This window comes from Simochromis diagramma, unplaced genomic scaffold, assembly GCF_900408965.1.
Source record: "Simochromis diagramma unplaced genomic scaffold, fSimDia1.1 OVJJ01000333.1, whole genome shotgun sequence".
Taxonomy (NCBI): Eukaryota; Metazoa; Chordata; class Actinopteri; order Cichliformes; family Cichlidae; genus Simochromis; species Simochromis diagramma.
The window spans coordinates 1,116,532-1,133,665 of record NW_024386765.1 but is presented as its reverse complement, the minus strand read 5'-3'; the positions used below and the strand labels follow the sequence as shown (position 1 = coordinate 1,133,665).

At 39.4% G+C, this 17,134-nt stretch overlaps 2 protein-coding genes across 5 annotated transcripts in view; both read left to right on the top strand.

The window, feature by feature from the left end:
- cpne2 (copine II) overlaps positions 1-2,407 on the top strand; it is a 50,382-nt gene extending 47,975 nt beyond the window's left edge. The window contains exon 16 of the mRNA XM_040034994.1: positions 1,069-2,407. Coding sequence (XP_039890928.1) covers positions 1,069-1,176 — 108 coding nt within the window. The 3' untranslated portion in view covers positions 1,177-2,407. The remainder of the gene's footprint in view (positions 1-1,068) is intronic.
- Positions 2,408-10,619: 8,212 nt separating this feature from the next.
- psme3ip1 (proteasome activator subunit 3 interacting protein 1) lies at positions 10,620-16,404 on the top strand. Of its 4 annotated transcripts, XM_040034962.1 has the most exons (8): positions 10,620-10,740; positions 12,492-12,623; positions 12,715-12,813; positions 13,835-13,956; positions 14,294-14,427; positions 15,114-15,199; positions 15,394-15,585; positions 16,020-16,404. In XM_040034962.1, the coding sequence occupies exons 2-8, from the start codon at positions 12,497-12,499 to the stop codon at positions 16,022-16,024; spliced, it is 765 nt and encodes a 254-aa protein (XP_039890896.1). In that variant the 5' UTR covers positions 10,620-10,740; positions 12,492-12,496; the 3' UTR covers positions 16,025-16,404. The 4 variants fall into 4 exon arrangements, with proteins under 4 accessions (XP_039890896.1, XP_039890888.1, XP_039890871.1 ...); XM_040034954.1 differs by having other exon boundaries at positions 15,397-16,404; XM_040034937.1 differs by having other exon boundaries at positions 15,394-16,404.
- Positions 16,405-17,134: the final 730 nt, after the last annotated feature.

Sequence of the window (17,134 nt, the reverse complement as noted above, 5' to 3'; positions counted from 1 at the left end):
ACAGCAACTGACTGAACAGAGAGGAAGAGAGAGAAATGAAGCCTAAGACAGAGAGGAAATGTGGAAATTAGAGTGACCTGATTGATAAGCTGTGCTGGGAGGGTAGATTCTTTTGTACTAATTATTATCATTAGGGTTGTATAGTGCTACTTTGAAAGTTAACAGTTTTTTTAACAAGTTAAAATGGGACTTGATGCTCGGTTCAAGCTAAGTATGATGTGTCCTGGGCTCCACTAAGGTAGTGTTGTTTCCCAGTTTGATTAGCTGCACCTCAGGGGTTTGGGCAGAGATGGCCATATTAACAGTAGAAAATCTATGAAACAGAGTGTTTAGAGCTTTATGAAGGCTGCTGTACAGCTTTTGGTATAAAGATATTACTTAGCAACCTTTTTACTTAAGAGCATCCGTCACTGTACTTGTTTAGAGATGACAGGAAATAAGGAAAAGAATTAAACATTTATAAGTAAGGTGAAAGCAGTCAAAGCATTAGCTTTAAAATACTGAGCTTTACCACATGACATCATTGACACACTGAATTCAGTTTAGCTCAGTTTTATTTATCAAATTGTTATTTTTCCCAGCGAATGCCATCAACCTCTAGCGACCACTTGCAGTCACTCAGGGAATATTCATTTATCCTCTCACAACCAGTGGTCGTCAGATGGTCATAGACGGGTCTCTAAGCCTTTGAGACTGGGGCATTATTCACCTGATCCTACATTGTCATCATGATTGTCACATTAACAAGTTAATGTGCTTAGTGGTAACTTGTCTACAATACCTCAACACTTAGTAGTATAAAAAGTAAGAGTAGTTATTATGCATTTATGGTCAATTTAAGAATCCGGTCTTCACTCATATGGACGCTGTACACATATTGCACTTGGTAAGTGACAGGGTAAATGGCTAATGCACAAGCCGACTGTTTTGAACACACTCCACACACAATTTCATGGTGAGTGTATTAAAAAGGCCAAGGTTTCTGTACGTGAGTGAAAATGTCTCATTTTAAATCTTCACTTTATTCAATCTAAAACGCAATGTGTTGTTTTTTTCTCTTCCTCTCAGGCGCCCAAGGAAACCCTTGCAAAGTCAGTTCTGGCTGAGCTGCCTCAGCAGGTCACCCAGTACTTTAAACAGCGGAATCTACCGCCCATTAACCCAGCACCAGAGTGAGACGCCCCGAAGACGAGAGCCCACATGAGATATAAGAGCTTGACGAAACCCCTCCTTTTTGTTAATGGCAAACAAAACAGAACGAAACTGTACAGTATATGTCAGCAGTAGACAAAAATTAGTTGTGGAAAAAAAAATCCAACGTTGAAGACATCTCTAAGTTTTCACTGATTAAAGAATGTTTGGTCAGTTTTCAGTGTAAACCCATCTGAAGTGATACTCTTTCTTTCTTCAGTCTTTCCAGCACACAGATCAGTGATGATAATGTGTAGAGTACCATGCATGTCCAAAATGTGCAGATAAAATGCAGGTGAAACACTGGCCTGTTTAGGGGAAAATAAATTAACTGTATTTCTTTTCTTTTGCTTTTTGCATGTGTATGTGTCTTGTGATTGATACCATGTGATACATACAACTCCTTTGTGTGAAGTCCTCTTTAAGCTGAACTGTATCAGTGGTTGATTCCTCTTTATTCTTGTACCTTTTGAGGTAGCATATCAGATGAAAGCTGTTTGCTTTTGTGCTCATGTGTGATGGACTCATACACGGAGTCTCAACAGAGCAGCATTTATTTTACCCTCCAGGGGGAAGGGTTCTGTTTAAAAGTTTTGATCAGCAGTTATCTGGGAGGCAGATTTAATGCTCCACTATCCTTGGTGAAGTAAAGAGGACATAACCAGAGAAGAATGAGGCATACTGGCAGCTGTAGCACTACCACAAGACAGATGTTGGACACTGAGTGTATTCAGTAGGCCGTTTTGCTAGCTTTTGCAAAATCCGTGTATTTTACTTATGACTTAAGTTCATCCTGCATGTTGCCAGTATCTACTCACTGTTTACAAACTGATGATCACAAACGCATGATGGGGTTTTTTCCTCAAATTATGTACTTACCAGATTTTGTAAATATTTTATGAGATTCTGTTGCAAAGAAAGTATTACGTGATAAAGACAGAGGCTGCAGCTGTCACAGCCTTAACAACTGGAGAGGGCAGAGAGAGCAGAGAAGGTTCTGATATGCATATATCGAATGTATATTTCTATGACACTGTTTATGTTATAAGAAGCCAATGTTTATGCCATGTTTTTAATGTACTTTTTATGCAGTGCTGAATCGTGTAATTAAACTGAAATGTGTATTGCTGTGCATCTTTGTACTAAATGTGTTGCTATTAATTTTATAAAGTTGTGTCTATGTCCACACTCAGGATAATAAAGTAAAGGAAAAGTCTCTTGGCCTCTGTGCAATGCCTATTGCACAACTTCCATTGAGTACTTATGAGACTAGCAGTATGATGCTGTAACTTTGAAACCACGTGTTATCCTGTTCCTGGTTGATCTATGATTTCAGTTGCATTTTCTTTGTTTTATAGTCCATTAAATATTTTCATTGAATGGCAGCTCTGAACTGTAGGACCGAGCCACACTCGGATAATGTGGAGAACATTGACTTCCCTGAAAATGATGTCGGGACAGCAGCACGTTGCTATAACACTTGGTACAGAATTAACGATGTCTTCAAAGATTGCAAGTTACCAAAGATCTGTGCACTAGTGTAGGCTGTGCACTTATAAGTCTGAATTTTTTTTTTAAAGCACTACCATCTAAGAACCTAAAGATCACAGCCATTCAGCATTTATCTGGATCCTTCTCACTTATATATTAAAAAATTCTCCAGATTCTCTGAATGCAAATGTGACCTGTGGTCTTTAACAATGTGGTTTTAACAGAGAAGTGAACCCTGCCCACTGATACCCCTGCCTCTCTGAGTTGCTGACTTTTGTCAGTTAACCAAATTAGATGTAAAATGCTCGATCTGGTGTGTTTTTCAGAATTGTTTCCAGTGTTGTTGAAATGTTTTTTTTAGTAATAAAATTTCATCAACTTTAATGTGCAAAAATCACAGTAAATTTTGGGGCAGCAGTGGTAGTCGTTTTTGCAGGTGGTGCATTGATTAGCACGTTTGGCTCACAGCATAAAGGTCCTGGGTTCAAATCCAGTTGAAACCTTTCCAAATACTCCTACTTTCTTCCACAGTCCAGACATAAACAGAATTAGATTAATTAGTCATTCTAAATTGATCATTAATGTGATGATTGTCTGTCTCCATGTGTTAGCCCTGCAGCAGTTTGGCAACTTTTCCAGGGTGTACCCTGCTTCTTGCCCAATAACAGCAGAGATAAAACTCACATGACCCACATGACTGGATAAGAGGAAAGCTGGATGGCATTATGTTTTTATCTACAGCTTTTGGAAATAACGCTGTATGAATATTCTCAAAATAACCACAAAAAAGTAGCCACAAAATGATGCAAAAAAAACTAAAAACAAACACCCACAAAATTATCTGAAGCTATGCAACATAGAAACAGCTACAACGCCATGTAAAAGCACCACAATAAGACGTTTAACACCAGTGATGCAGGGTGATAAAGTGATAAAGAGATACAAAATTACTACAGAAGAGGAAATGCAACCTTTAAAGCAACCACATAGAAACAAATAAATACAAATAGATGTCCACTCACCCCAAGCTTCTACACCTGCCTCTATACATAAGAGCAAATTTTACAGACACAGACATGTGGGTGATGGACACTTATATACTTTAACTCCACATGACTCACCTCTGATTTTTCCCATTGGTTTTGCTTAGACTCAAGAGATCATGAATTACAGCTTGCCGCTATTAAACAGACTAAGGAGACTAATTTCAGCTTACATAAAATTTGGCAGCTTAGAAACATGAAATACTTCTTGAATCTCTGTGGACAGACTGTGGATTTTATAGTCCTGTGGTTTAACACCTCTGCCTTTGATACAAACTACCTTGGACACACTGTATGTAATAATTGCCAGATTAAAAAACAATGTTGCTCCTGGGTGTGTATGGTTTGCCTCAAAATGCAAATTACTTATTGACATTTTCGTATATTATTTGTGTGTCAGGTTGTCATAGCAACGCTTTTTACAGCGGCACCACACTAAACTAAGACACCCATGCCATCCTTAATGATGCCAGTGAACTGAGCTCAGATGGACTGAAACACTTGTTTCTGACCATCATCACAAGATCAAATCACCTTCTAGTCCCATTTCACAAACTATGTTTCTAAAGGCTTTGAGATGGAGTCTCTTATTTGAGCAGCAAAGATTTAATCCATTGAAGAGAATTGAAAAATTCTATGTTAAATGTTTAGCTTATTAACACACTGAGAGAATTTAAATGTTATCTTCACACCTTGACTGTCACCCTGTTTTTCAATCTCAAGTCAGCCAGCTGAGCTCAGCTCCAGATGTACAGTTCTCCTGCCAAGATCTTAATGAGAACTGAATACACATCCCACAATCCAATTAACCAAGTTAATTTTGATCTAGTCCAATTTTGCGCATTAAATTCAACGCCCATGTCAGTCTGATTCTGAGCCACAGTATTGTGCAGACAGATAGCAGGCCCTTTCATATACAGTCATAAAGAACCACCTGCAGTGACAAGAAGAACAAGAAGTCCGACAACAGATGGTTTGATCCCCACAGAGCACTGATGTCAACTTCCTGAAGTCAGTCAGGATTTCAAGGAAGATACTGAAGACACGGAAACAGCTTGAATCCACAAAAGACTCGTACGACAAGATACTTGGAAGAAGCAACCTGCTAAGATTCTTGGAAAACTGTGCACAAAGTCTACCTAGAACAACAGGGACTTTTTCGCTTCTTTTTTTTTTAAGTCAGAGTGGTAACACAAAACATCTCAAAGCTGTCGGAACTGTCAACATACTGCATTGTTAGAAATATAACAGAAGGTGTGTAGTGAAAATGATTTCTCTAGTTTAGTTCTAGATCTTCATTTTGTAATTAATTTTCTTCTTAACCATCACTTGTTAACTTGAAGTACCCTTAAACGTACATTGAGAGTGTAATTACATCTTCCAACAAACTGATTTTCTCAAAAAACAAACAAACTTGGAATTAATCAATTTAAAATAGACAGGAGTGGGTGAGAGTTTGTGGAAGCTACCATGTTATCCCACTATCTTGAATACAGTGGCTGAGATGGATATTGTCATTCTGCCAAATCATATTTAATGTGTGTGGGTAGAGACCAGCCACTTACTATGTGGTAGGACAAAGATGAATGAGTAGAGAACTCGTATGTTCGTGTGTCATGGAGGTAAATTTTAACTTTTGTCTGCACTTACTGACTTGAGATGTGAAAACACAAATGAACCCTCATCCTCCTCACTTCAAGCCTCATCTACCTGAATGAATATGGGGCTTTAAAACAAAACAAAAAAACATGTAAAATTACTTATTGTTGGGCTCGAGTGATGTATACAGTCAATATCGATTAATGGGAGCCAGAGCTGTTGGATTATGCGCTTGAACTGGGAGGGGTAAAATCAGATGACTGCAATCTGTAGTCTACCTGTTATTATTGTTTCTTGTGCACGCTTACATATTTTCTTGCCCATCTGAGCACCTGAGAGTGGAAGCCTACACTACTTCCTTTTTTAATGACTTTTATCTGACCCTTTAACTGAAACGTCTTGAAGAGTGAGATTTGCTGATGAAATGCAAAGGCATTTTCTTTGTCTTCTGTGCGCTTGACAAGAGAGTCACAAGAATTCTGCGTGTACTTTTACATTTTACAATCACTGCTAGGTAGATTTTGTTACTTCTGGACAGAACCAGGATTGTTGTTTTCAATTTCGAACCTTTCCAACACACACAGAGAGCTAATTATTGTTAAGCAACAGATTTTAAAAAATACTAGACTTCTTGGACCATTTGTACTTCACAGCAGGCCATATTATTTTTTAAATACCTCCATTATAAATGCACTAAAAGGTAAGAACACCACAAAACGAGTCCCAGAAGACAACTGAAGGCTACAGGAACCATTCCAACAAACTTTAATACAATCCAAATAAGTGAGTTATAAGTAAGATTCACCCCAAGACGGTTGTTATTAACCTTAAGTAAAAATACTTAAACCCTTTTTTGTACAAGGTTCTAAATATGTTCATCAGATGAACTTCAGTTTCTGACTTTTCCACTTTTTCTGCTTAATTTTCAGCCTTTCGGGTTACCAGTGTGGAGAAAACTGTATTGCTCCTCCAGTGGGTACAATATGAACAAAAAGTGTAATTACAGGTTTTCCTTTTCCATGAAGCTCCAGCTTTCAGCAACACTTTCTGAGAATGTTAGCTGCAATGCCAAAAATCCAATTTTAAGGTGAATAATCCATAATGGAGCCCTGGAGAGGGAGCAAAGAGCAGGGCTCAGGTGCAGAAAGGCAGAATATTCAACAGGTTCTGTGCTCCCTTTAGGGGCAGCCATTACATCTCTACATTACCGTGCTGGAGAAAGTGACACAATTCTGATGGGCTAAGAAAAGCACTCAGGCAGAGAGGCAGAGTGAGGGAGAGAGGGTGACATAGATAAAGAGACTAAAAGAAGAACAGGAGATGGACAGAGCTCAGGAGACGTGAAATAGGGTCACGATGCAGAGACAGAAGAACATGGAGACAGAGGTGCACAAAGGTTGAGCAGTGGACACACAGTTGGCCAGTGTGTATATGCAAACTATAGAATCTTCCTGATTTTCCACAGCATTAGTTTAGGTCTGCACCTCTGTTTCTGTGTGCACTTTGTGTTCACAGCAGCAAATGACTGTATGCAATTGTCACCGTAGCTACCAGCCTATGATTCAGTTTCCACGACAACCCATCCTCTTCTTCATCTGCAGAGAACCTTTCGGTTAGAAACATGTGTGTCTCCAAAGACAAAGAGAGAGGGTGACGGTGAGGCTGAAATGCTCAGAGACCAGCCACATCGGGAGAGTAAACATTTCTGAAGCTATTTCAGGTGTACGCACACCGCCGAGCTCTGGTGGCGTAGGATCTGGCTCTTGAGTTATAAATCTAAACTAATGTCTAACATTTGTACAGAAACAGACAGCCAGCAAGGGCATGATGCAGAGATTGGCACTGTTGCTTCTGGTCAGCTGGGGCCTTTCTGTTCGGAGTCTGCATGTTCTCCCAGTGAGTGTGTTTGTATTTTATTTATTTATTTATTTATTTGAAAGTCAGGCTGATCAGTAACTGATTGGCCCTGGATGTGGATGGGAAACAGCGTGGTTATCTTGTTGTCTCTGCAAATCTGAAGGATCAGAGTCAAGTTTGTATTATGTTATTTGTTTATGTAAAATAAAAAATGAAATTATTCACAGATGCAGATGGGGGATGAATAAAAGAAAACAACAGAAAGTGTCATAGATGTTGGTGGCTTCACTGGAATTTGGCATTCTCTAGAACTCTACTGGAGAGATAAACAACAATCATCCAACACATATTCTTTCACCTGGTGATGGAGACTTCAAAATACAGATATTTTGTTGGGTTGGATTCAGGTGACTATCAAGACCACAGCGTGTGATTCACATCATTTGGATACTCATCAAACCACTCTCAACAAGATATAAATGTTTCATCTTAGGGAAAAGGTTATCTCTCCCTACAGCTGTGTATTGACCTGCAGTGACCCTTCCCAAACACAAGTGGATCCAAACCACAGCATAACAGGGCCACCACATGCCCTCACTGCAGGGGTCTGATGTTCTTCTTTTTCCTTTAATTCCTTTTACTGTATTTAGAACTACTGGATTTTTTAAAGCCTATACAGATTATTATGCATACAAGTATTAATATCAATATTGATCTGATGCCAAATCTACTGTAATGTAAACAGAATTTTACTTTTACATCTGTACAAATCTTTCAATACATTTAATAAATTAAAAGTGGCAGATAAATAACATAAAGTCTTTTGCTCCAGCTGGGAAAATACACACAGGTATTGCCACTTTGGTGGAATGATAACATATCTGTTGTCTATCAGGCGGACCATTTTCTCAAAAGATTCGTTACTCGCCCTGCTCACTGGACACCGAATGAAATGCAATTGCATTGGTGATTTCAGTGCGTCTTTGTGATGTGGACGGATACACAGACGCGCGCTGTAGCCTACAGGCTCGCTGTTATGGACGCCTGAGTTGATGCTGGATGATTCACGTTAGCATTGCATTGTTTTTCTTCGCATTCATGAATTAATTCTGCTGTAATTTGTGCAGTTTGAATACATTGTGTTGCTTTGTGTTGCAAACACACGGCACTCGTTGCATTTCTTCTTTATTACTTTCCGTAATTTAGATGTTGATCCGCTTTGAGGCGCAAGCTCTTCATCCTCTGCAGTGACTTTCTGTAGTGGCATTTACATTTCGTTGTATATTTGTGTCCAGACTGCATCTAAGAAACTTGAAGCTGCGTGCTGCAGGTAACAGCGGTGATCGGTACATGTACACACGCGGTGCTACATTGATTTTAGGGAGCGTCTGATTTCCTGTTGTTTTGAGTTTTAACAGTCGGAGCGATGCTCGTTAAATAGTGGGAGGCCAAATTAAAATACAAATAATTGGGCAGCCCCACTTTTATTTAGCCTGTACAAAATCTTTTTCTTTTTTTTCATGCTTGCATACGTTTACTAGCTGCTGCCTTATCGTTGCAGTCGAAACATCAAAACTGATACAAATCCCAACACCCATAAGTGGTGAACTGTTCCTTTAAAATATGACTGAGCTTTTAGCATTAATCTCCATGGTGCAATGCATTTTATCACAGGACCTGACAACATGTTGATAATATAAATAAATAATAACCTCGCTGCATTTGTGGAAGCATGTATAATTACTAAAAGGCACTGAAAGGCTCACTCTCCAGCTGATTGGTAAAAACAGCACATCAGACTGACTAATCAACCCACAAGAACATTTGGGTTTCAGTTATGTGCATGCGTTTTGAACAAACAACAGTTATTTTAGAGACACTATGGCTGAGGCCATTACTTTCATTGGACTGGGACAGAAAATATTGTCTTGTAATTTCAGTTTTTCAGCTTAGCAATCATCAATAGTTACTATTTTGGTCGTAGTGCATCATTAAATGAGGAATCATTTATAATATCTGACTTAACTTCGATATAATGTAACCCTCAGCTGAATAAAACCATTGGAATGGTTTTCTTTTCTTTCTTTAGGTTTTATTTATATAGCACCAATATACAACATCAATGCCCTTAAGGAGCTTAGAGATCTTAAAGTAAATGCCCTACTTTATTAGAGATAAAACTCCAACAATCACATGATCCCCCTGGGTAAGATATGGCTGGAAGGAAGAACTTCCTTTTAAAAGCAACTGACTTCTAGGAAAACCAGGCTCAGCGACGGGCAAACACTTACTGCAGCAGGTTAGGCTGTCAGAGGTTGGACTATTAAACCGGAACAAATTTTCAAAATATAAAAGTGATTCTAAAAATAAGTTATGCTTGAAAAATTGTGTTTGCATGATGTGAGGCCAGTGATGTCATCCACTGGCTTTTGAAGTCACGTGTAAGAAGCTGCAAACCTCGTGTTATACTTATCATCCTTTTTGCTTTTTGAAAGCAGATGTCACAAGAACGGGTTGGATCTGACTGTGAAACTGAAGGTTACTTCATGGCACTGTACAGTCATGTGATAGCAACTTGCCAATCCCATACACCGTAAAGCATAACATGCTTCTGGACAAAAATGGGAACCATTTATTACAAATGAAACTACATGTTTCCTACATTTGTCCAGCAACACTTGAAACTAGCCAAGAAAGCGTTTGCAGAGGGAAAGAATTAAGTGAGTGGAGGATCGTTTTTCTTTAAACTGGACTTTGCTTTAGCAACACGGGAGGCTGTAGCCTGTGGGCGCCGCTTGCTAAACGTACACATTCCATCATGTGGAATCTGTCACTTAAATCGAAAAGGCACTTCAAGAGGTCATCGTGAACAAGACGAACGAGTAAAATAAATTACCATCTACCCTTAAAATATAGCTGAACAGTCCTCCAGAGATACCTTTGGACCTCATTAATGGATTTTAGGCGCCATCTTGTGATCAGTTTAGTAACTGCTTACAATCTTATTTTTATGGGTTTACTTATACGCATTAGTTAATCTGAGAAGGCAAACTTACAAGGAAGGTCGAATATATACAACTTTGTACTGTATATTCACGGTTTTATCTGCAAACGTAATTTATTTGAAAAGCTTTAGCCTTTTGTTATTTTCATGTTTATTCCGTCTTGTTTTGAGTATTTTTTGTTTAGACCTCTATTTATTTGAGGTTTTGGTTTGTTTATTTTTTCTGGAAAATGGAACTACAAATGGTGCGTATAATTAAGGGACTCTTTAATTATACGCGCAAGAAGCACACGATGTAGATATAATTAATAATTGACAACAACTGTGTCTACTAATAAATCTAGGTCATCGGTAATATTCGGTAGGCCTTTTCTGTCAAAATAAATAAATAAAAATAATCTATTAACATATATTGAAAACAGAGCAGCGTGCGTTTAACAACAAAAAAGTGAGTCGGAACTTAATTCGAACGCCGTATTTCGCGACGAGCCGTCTTCAGCGTGACACAAAGATCATTAAACTGGAGCGCTAATCTAGCGACAAGCCTGGATCTTGGTAAGGTTTATCCACTTACAGGTCTTTAATCTTGATACGAGGCAGTCCTAAACTAAAGACTGCTTGGTCATGCATCTGAAAATGTTTCTTTTCAGACTTGACATGATGTTCTGTTGCTCTTAAAGATTATTTTTAACGCTAACGAAGCTAACGTTAGCCGCGGCTTTGCAACGCACAAGGCATCTGCGAGTTCAGAGTTTGCTGCTCTGCTATATAGGCAAGAGGTCAGGTGTGTGAGTGTTTCCTTTAATCTTTGTGTGTCCACAGCTTTAAGGGACTAAGTCTGTGTAGCGGCTGGCGTTGTTCTCGCTGTTGTTTGTAACAGTGAGTGAATCATCAGGGCCCATTATAAACTAAAAGCTTCGGTCAGTTAAGCAGATCTCTCACTTAATTCACTCGTCATCTTATTTCACGTCAGTTAAAGTTTTAAAATGGCTTCAATCTTCATATTCATCAGAGGGCTAAATAAAAGCCAGAAACCACGCAGATCGGTACAGCTTAGTCGAAATATTGTGCAGTGGTGTTGTGGTTGTCCAGCTGTTGCACTTGTTATTGCTTTGTATGTGATGAACTGATAAAAATAACAGGCTTAATACCATCTGCTGTAATGCCAACCAATGAAAGCTGTCACGTGATGGCCGATTTCGTCTTTTGTACCTTATTTTTAAAGTCACCAAAATATTTTGCAGGAAGTGTGCAAGCCAGTAAATTGATTTGTCAGGAAACGTGGCAAAATAAACTATCGTGAGACCTGTTATGACACGTGGTTTGGAGATGTCGACAACAAAAACACAGGAGGCAGTGCTGGATGTGGCAGAGTTGAAGATGTTAATATTTTTACTGGGAGTGACCATGAGGGACAGGATTAGAAATGAGTATGTCCGAGGGATCGATCAGGCTGAGCGGTTTGGAGACTATGTTAGCTGGGCAAACAAGACTTGGATGGTTTTTACATATGCAGAGGAGGGAAAGTGCATATTTTCAAAAGATGTTGACGATAGAGCTGCCAGGCAGGGGGGAAAGAGGAAGGGCACAGAGAAGATTCATGGATTTCATGAAGGAGAACATGCACAGGGTTAGTGTGACAGAAGAGGTTGCAAAGCATAGGGTGAGTGGGAGGCATATGATCTGATGTGGCGACCCCTAAAGGGCACAGCTGGAACAAGTAGTAATTGTTTTTGTTTTCTGTTTTTTAATGCAGAGATGGACATTTCATCAGAAACCTGTTCTAGTGATGCCATTGTGTTTTACAGTACCATGTCACATTTATTCAGCAGACTGTAACCTCAGTGGTTGTAAACAATTAACACTTGTAAGTATTGGGAATACGCAGTAGTCAGCTACAAAGTCTTTTAAGGGTTTTGCTTATTTTAATGGAATAGACTTATTTTTTGCTGAGCTATGTCAAGAATCAATTAATATTCTGTGTTCTTTGAGGAAAACCCAGAGGTACTGATTGAGCAGTCACTTGTAAATGGTCTGTGTCCAGTGCGGAGATGGGACAACACATTTTAGAATGGTATTCAGAGCTTCTGTGTGGCTGTAGAGCAGGTCGTCTAATCTGAAGGTTGGTGGTTCGATCCCCGACTGCTCCAGTCTGCATGCCAAAATTCTAGGGCAAGACACTAACCGAGAATTGCTCTCCAATGCGTCCATTGGAGTGTGAATGTTACACAGAAAGCACTTTGAGTGCTCAGAGTAGAAAAGCGCAATATAAGAGTCAGCCAATTTCTGTGTTTTATGTTGCGCAGTTGTAATGGCAGGAGCAGAAGGAGCAGGTGTCGACCTCAGCAGGAAGTTTGTGTCTGAAGCAGAGCTTGATGAGAGGAGGAAAAAGAGACAGGAGGAATGGGAGAAAATCAGAAAACCTGACGACCCAGAGGGTAAGAACACATATCCAAAACTATACCAAACCTCTAAAGGATGTCCCACTGTGCATGTAACCCCTTTATATTTGTCCTTTGTACTTCTCAGAGGTCCCAGAGGAGGAGTATGACCCACGCTCCCTCTTTGAGCGGCTGCAGGAACAGAAAGACAAGAAACAAGAAGAATATGAGGAGCAGTTTAAATTCAGTAGGTCTTTGTGGGTGTTTTTGCCTTGCTCCACTTTTCATTAGGGTTTGAATGAACACTTTTCTTCTGTAATTCTGTGATGTAAGAGATAATGAATAATGTATTATCAGCAGTATGTGTCAGTACACTTTAATATTCAGTTTCTAAAGGTTGTTTTTGAACAGCTTCATAGCAAATGTAACGTAAGCCTTTTAGAGAACAAGCCACCATTTTTAGACATCATTAAGGTCCACTTATTAATCCAAGTCCTAATCAGCCTTAAAATTGTCTTTGGCTCTTGAGGAAACTTTGTAAAGTCTGTAGATTTAATCTTGAAGAGTTTATCAGAGTTCCAGTGGTGTGAAACTTTGTGCCCCTTCCTGATTTTCTTGTATGTTTGTCACTCGTAAATGTTTCAGATCATTAAACAAATTGAAATATTAGACAAAGATAACACAAGTAAACACAAAATGCAGTTTTTAAATGAAGGTGTTTATTATTAAGGGGGCAAAAATCCAAACCTACATTGACCTGTGTGGAAAAGGAGATTAAAGTGGAGTAGATCAAAAGATCCTTAAAAGCCAGACATCACACTGTGATCCAAGGAAATTCAGGAAAACTCTTTCACACCACTGTATGTCAGGTTGGGAATTGAGGTTCTTCTCCCAACAAAATAATGGGAATAACTACTCCCATAATTTGGTGCTTTTAATTCTGATGAAATTCAAGATTTCAAAAATGTCTTCAGAACTTGGAAGCAATGATTATGTTAAGGGAAACATTGAAATTTATTCTCCTGCTTCGAGTATCAGACAACTTACCCTCAGTTTTTATGTAGAGCTTATTTGGAAAAGCTCTCTTCAGTTTGTTCATTTATAATTCCATATTCAACAGTTTTGCAAGTGATGTTAGATTTTTGTTTTCAGTGCTTCCTCAGATGTGTGTTTGTGCAGTTTTTATGGCAGATTGTCTCTGGTTTGTTTTCGGGAAAATGCAGTCACTCTCTTGTCATGTGTTTGAGAGTATGTTTCTATGGTAACAGAGAACATGGTGAGGGGATTGGATGAGGATGAGAGCAGTTTCTTGGACGAGGTCTCCCGGCAACAGTGTCTGGTGGAGAAACAACGCAGGGACGAGGAGAAAAAGGAGCTGTTGGAATACAGAATATCCTTCATATTCAAACAGGGCACTTGCACGGTTGAGATTGGAGTCGTAGAAGCCAGCATGCAAACATAAAACCAGAATGAGAGTTGCATTTAAGTTTGCGTTATGTTAAAATCAATAGCAATTCGAACTCTCATTCAAATACGAACTGCCTCCACAGCAAGATTTCTACTTCTGAGGTTGAGTTTTACATTCATATTCTTACTAGTTTGAGTAAAGCTTTCCAGTCTGCTCTCTGGTGTCTCCCTTCAGTTTTTAATCCCCCACTTTTCCACGCTAGAACCCCATAAGGAGTTGTTTTTTTTTTTTTTTTTTCACCTTAACTGTGTAGCTTCACAGCGCTGTAGTGAAGCAAGCATCTGCAGAGAGCCGCAAAGAGCCTGAAAAGAAGGTGGCACCTAAAGGGGTGGAGCACAGGACCAGCCACCTGTCACAGGCCCATTTATTAGTTGGAGCTGTAAAGAGACGCAAGTATGCACATGAACATGCACCATCCTTAAAACGTGTTCTTGTTGTTTTCACCTGTTCTCAGCTGCATTTGAATAAAACACCAAATCCACTGTTTTACTTTTAAGATTAAATTTTAAAACTTACACTCTTTTTTTTCCATTTTAAATCATGCTTTTTATTTGTTTCTGTTTTTTAATGTCTCTGTAGAGCACTTTGAATCACCTTGCTGTTGAATTGTGCTATATAAATCAACTTGCCTTGCCTTGTTTTTTAGCTGCCATTAGCCTCTGCCCTCCACCTGCCAAAATCCAAATTTGACTCTCCTTTAATATTACTTTGTAGCCAGAGGCTCTTGGGTCTCAAAGTGGAGATTCTTTATGAACATGCTGACTTAATGCTATCTTTGCTCAGGACACACTATTGAAAATGACTTCAGCTTTCTCGTTAAATAAAGGAAAATTAGTTTTTTAAATACTCCAGTGTTTTCACCATCTAGGCCCTAACTTTGTCTCCTTTTCTTTATTGTCTGGCTCAGAACTTGTTTTTGTTCAAAGTACAGAGCTCAAAGAGACTAACAGTTTCAACAGCACCGACAGAGTTTGTTGATAATTGCCACACTCAGGAATTTCACAAAATTGCTGATATAAAAATATTGATTGGATCAGCTTTAAGTCTTGCTTTTCTAATCTCTTTGTTCTCTCTCCAAGTTCCTCACAATCAGACAGCAGTAAGAAACAGAAAGTGGAAATCACGGCAACAACAGCAACAACAGGAAATGGAGAAAAACACACAGGTGGGCAGCAGCCAGAAAAACACATTAATATGCAGCTCATATAATATACAGTGGAGTTTGTTCCCTGTGAGCCTGTTAAAAAGTGGAAATGGATGCAGATTCAGTGGACCACTCTTACTCTCTTTCCTACAGTTCAAATCACTGTGACTGTTGTATGTTGGCACAAGGTCTTACACTTAAGTTATGCTTTCCAGAAGAGGGGGGTGGAGCAGGAGCCAAAGATCAACAGACAGTCCCTGGCGTCACTGCAAAGCCGCCCTCAGCCGCCTTGAGCTCCGGCCAAGGCGTACTACACTTGCCGTCGGCGGCCGTGTGTGTCGGTGTTTTACCAGGACTCTGCGTTTATTCCGGCAGCAGCGACTCTGACAGCAGCTCGGACAGCGAAGGTAGCGTGGACGCAATTATGTCGCCGTACCCACGGCACAACAGGGCCTACAGATAGACACACAGCAGCATCCACACACAAACTGACGCATGTTGGCAGCAATTAGGAAAGGTGACCTCACATAACACATGCACACACAAACTGATTAAAGTCATTTATAGAGGCGTATCTGCAGGTAACAGGAGTTATTGTCAAGTAAGTCGTACACCTGCAACACACAGCAAGCAAACATTTTATGAATTCCTGTTGTTTTCACAGCTGTGAGTTTAACTGTTGCTCTTCGTCATCAAAGTTCAGCCCAGTGATACAACCCTAATAAACCAACTTTAAACTCTATTATGAGCTAAATCTGTGTATCTATTTGTGTTGTTTTGCAATTGTGGCACCCAAACATGACGCCTCCACCCTTCCTTCCCTCAATTGCATGTCACGCAGTTTAAGCCGAGCAACCAATCCCGCACTGCCTACCCTGATGACATCCTGCCCCCCCTACACTCCCTTCCCAACCCAAGCCACAACGGCTGCAAGCTGTGCTATTGGCTGAGGGAACAGTGATTGACAGCTGTGGAGCAAGGAAGAGACTGCTTTAGACTGTCACATGACTCACACCTTTTAGCTATCTGCAGCAGAGGAGTGAGAGCAGGACTGCGTTTGGGTTGAATGCTGAGTCTGTTTGGATTGAAAAATTCTGTTTTTATTTGTGTGAAGTAATGTATGTTTGTTTAAAAGTTGCGTTATTCTGGGAAGATACTGGACTGTTTATTGCCGTCTCAGACTTTGGGGTGTCTGAGAAGAAATAAATAAAGAGATTTCCCTGTGTTGTGCCGTGTTTTACTTTGGAGTTTCTGAGAGTACAACAGAAACATATTTACAGGAAGTTTTAAAAATGGCTCAAGTTTAGGAAATGGGCATGATTATTCCTTTTAATTTGGTGCCTCTAAAGAGTGTTGTAAATGTCTGTTTTTCTGAGAGGTTATAGGAAAAGAGACAGGGATTAATCTAGATTTGATGTTTTGGGGGCCTCAGCCCCAGTCACAATATCATGCATACAGTGCATGATATTAATATTAATGGTAATCAACTCTCTTCACATTTAACAGTTGGGTACACATAACAATTTTAACTTCCAAACCAGCTTAACTAGTGGAATGACCTGTTGCAGTGACTAAGAATAATTCAGAATAAATAATGAATATAACACACCAGTTTAAGGGTGGACACTAGTTATCAAATATGAATCAAAGGGTCGATAATGTTGACCAGAATTTTCCAAAGTTAAAGAAAGAATTTTGCGAGGAGAAAGGAGAAACATGCTTTACATTGTTTCAGTCTGTTATGAATGGGATGTCACCAAAGTTCATATGCACGTGAAGGCAGACAAGCTAATACTTTTGGCAATACAGTGCATGAAAGAGGTGGTCTAAAATAACATGCATATTTAACAACTGATTACAGTTTGACAGGCAGGGAATAATCTAATGTAAATCTATGAGGCTCTAGCTTTTTCAATAAAGTGTTTTCTATTTTTATTCTGTATTGTAGATGATTAC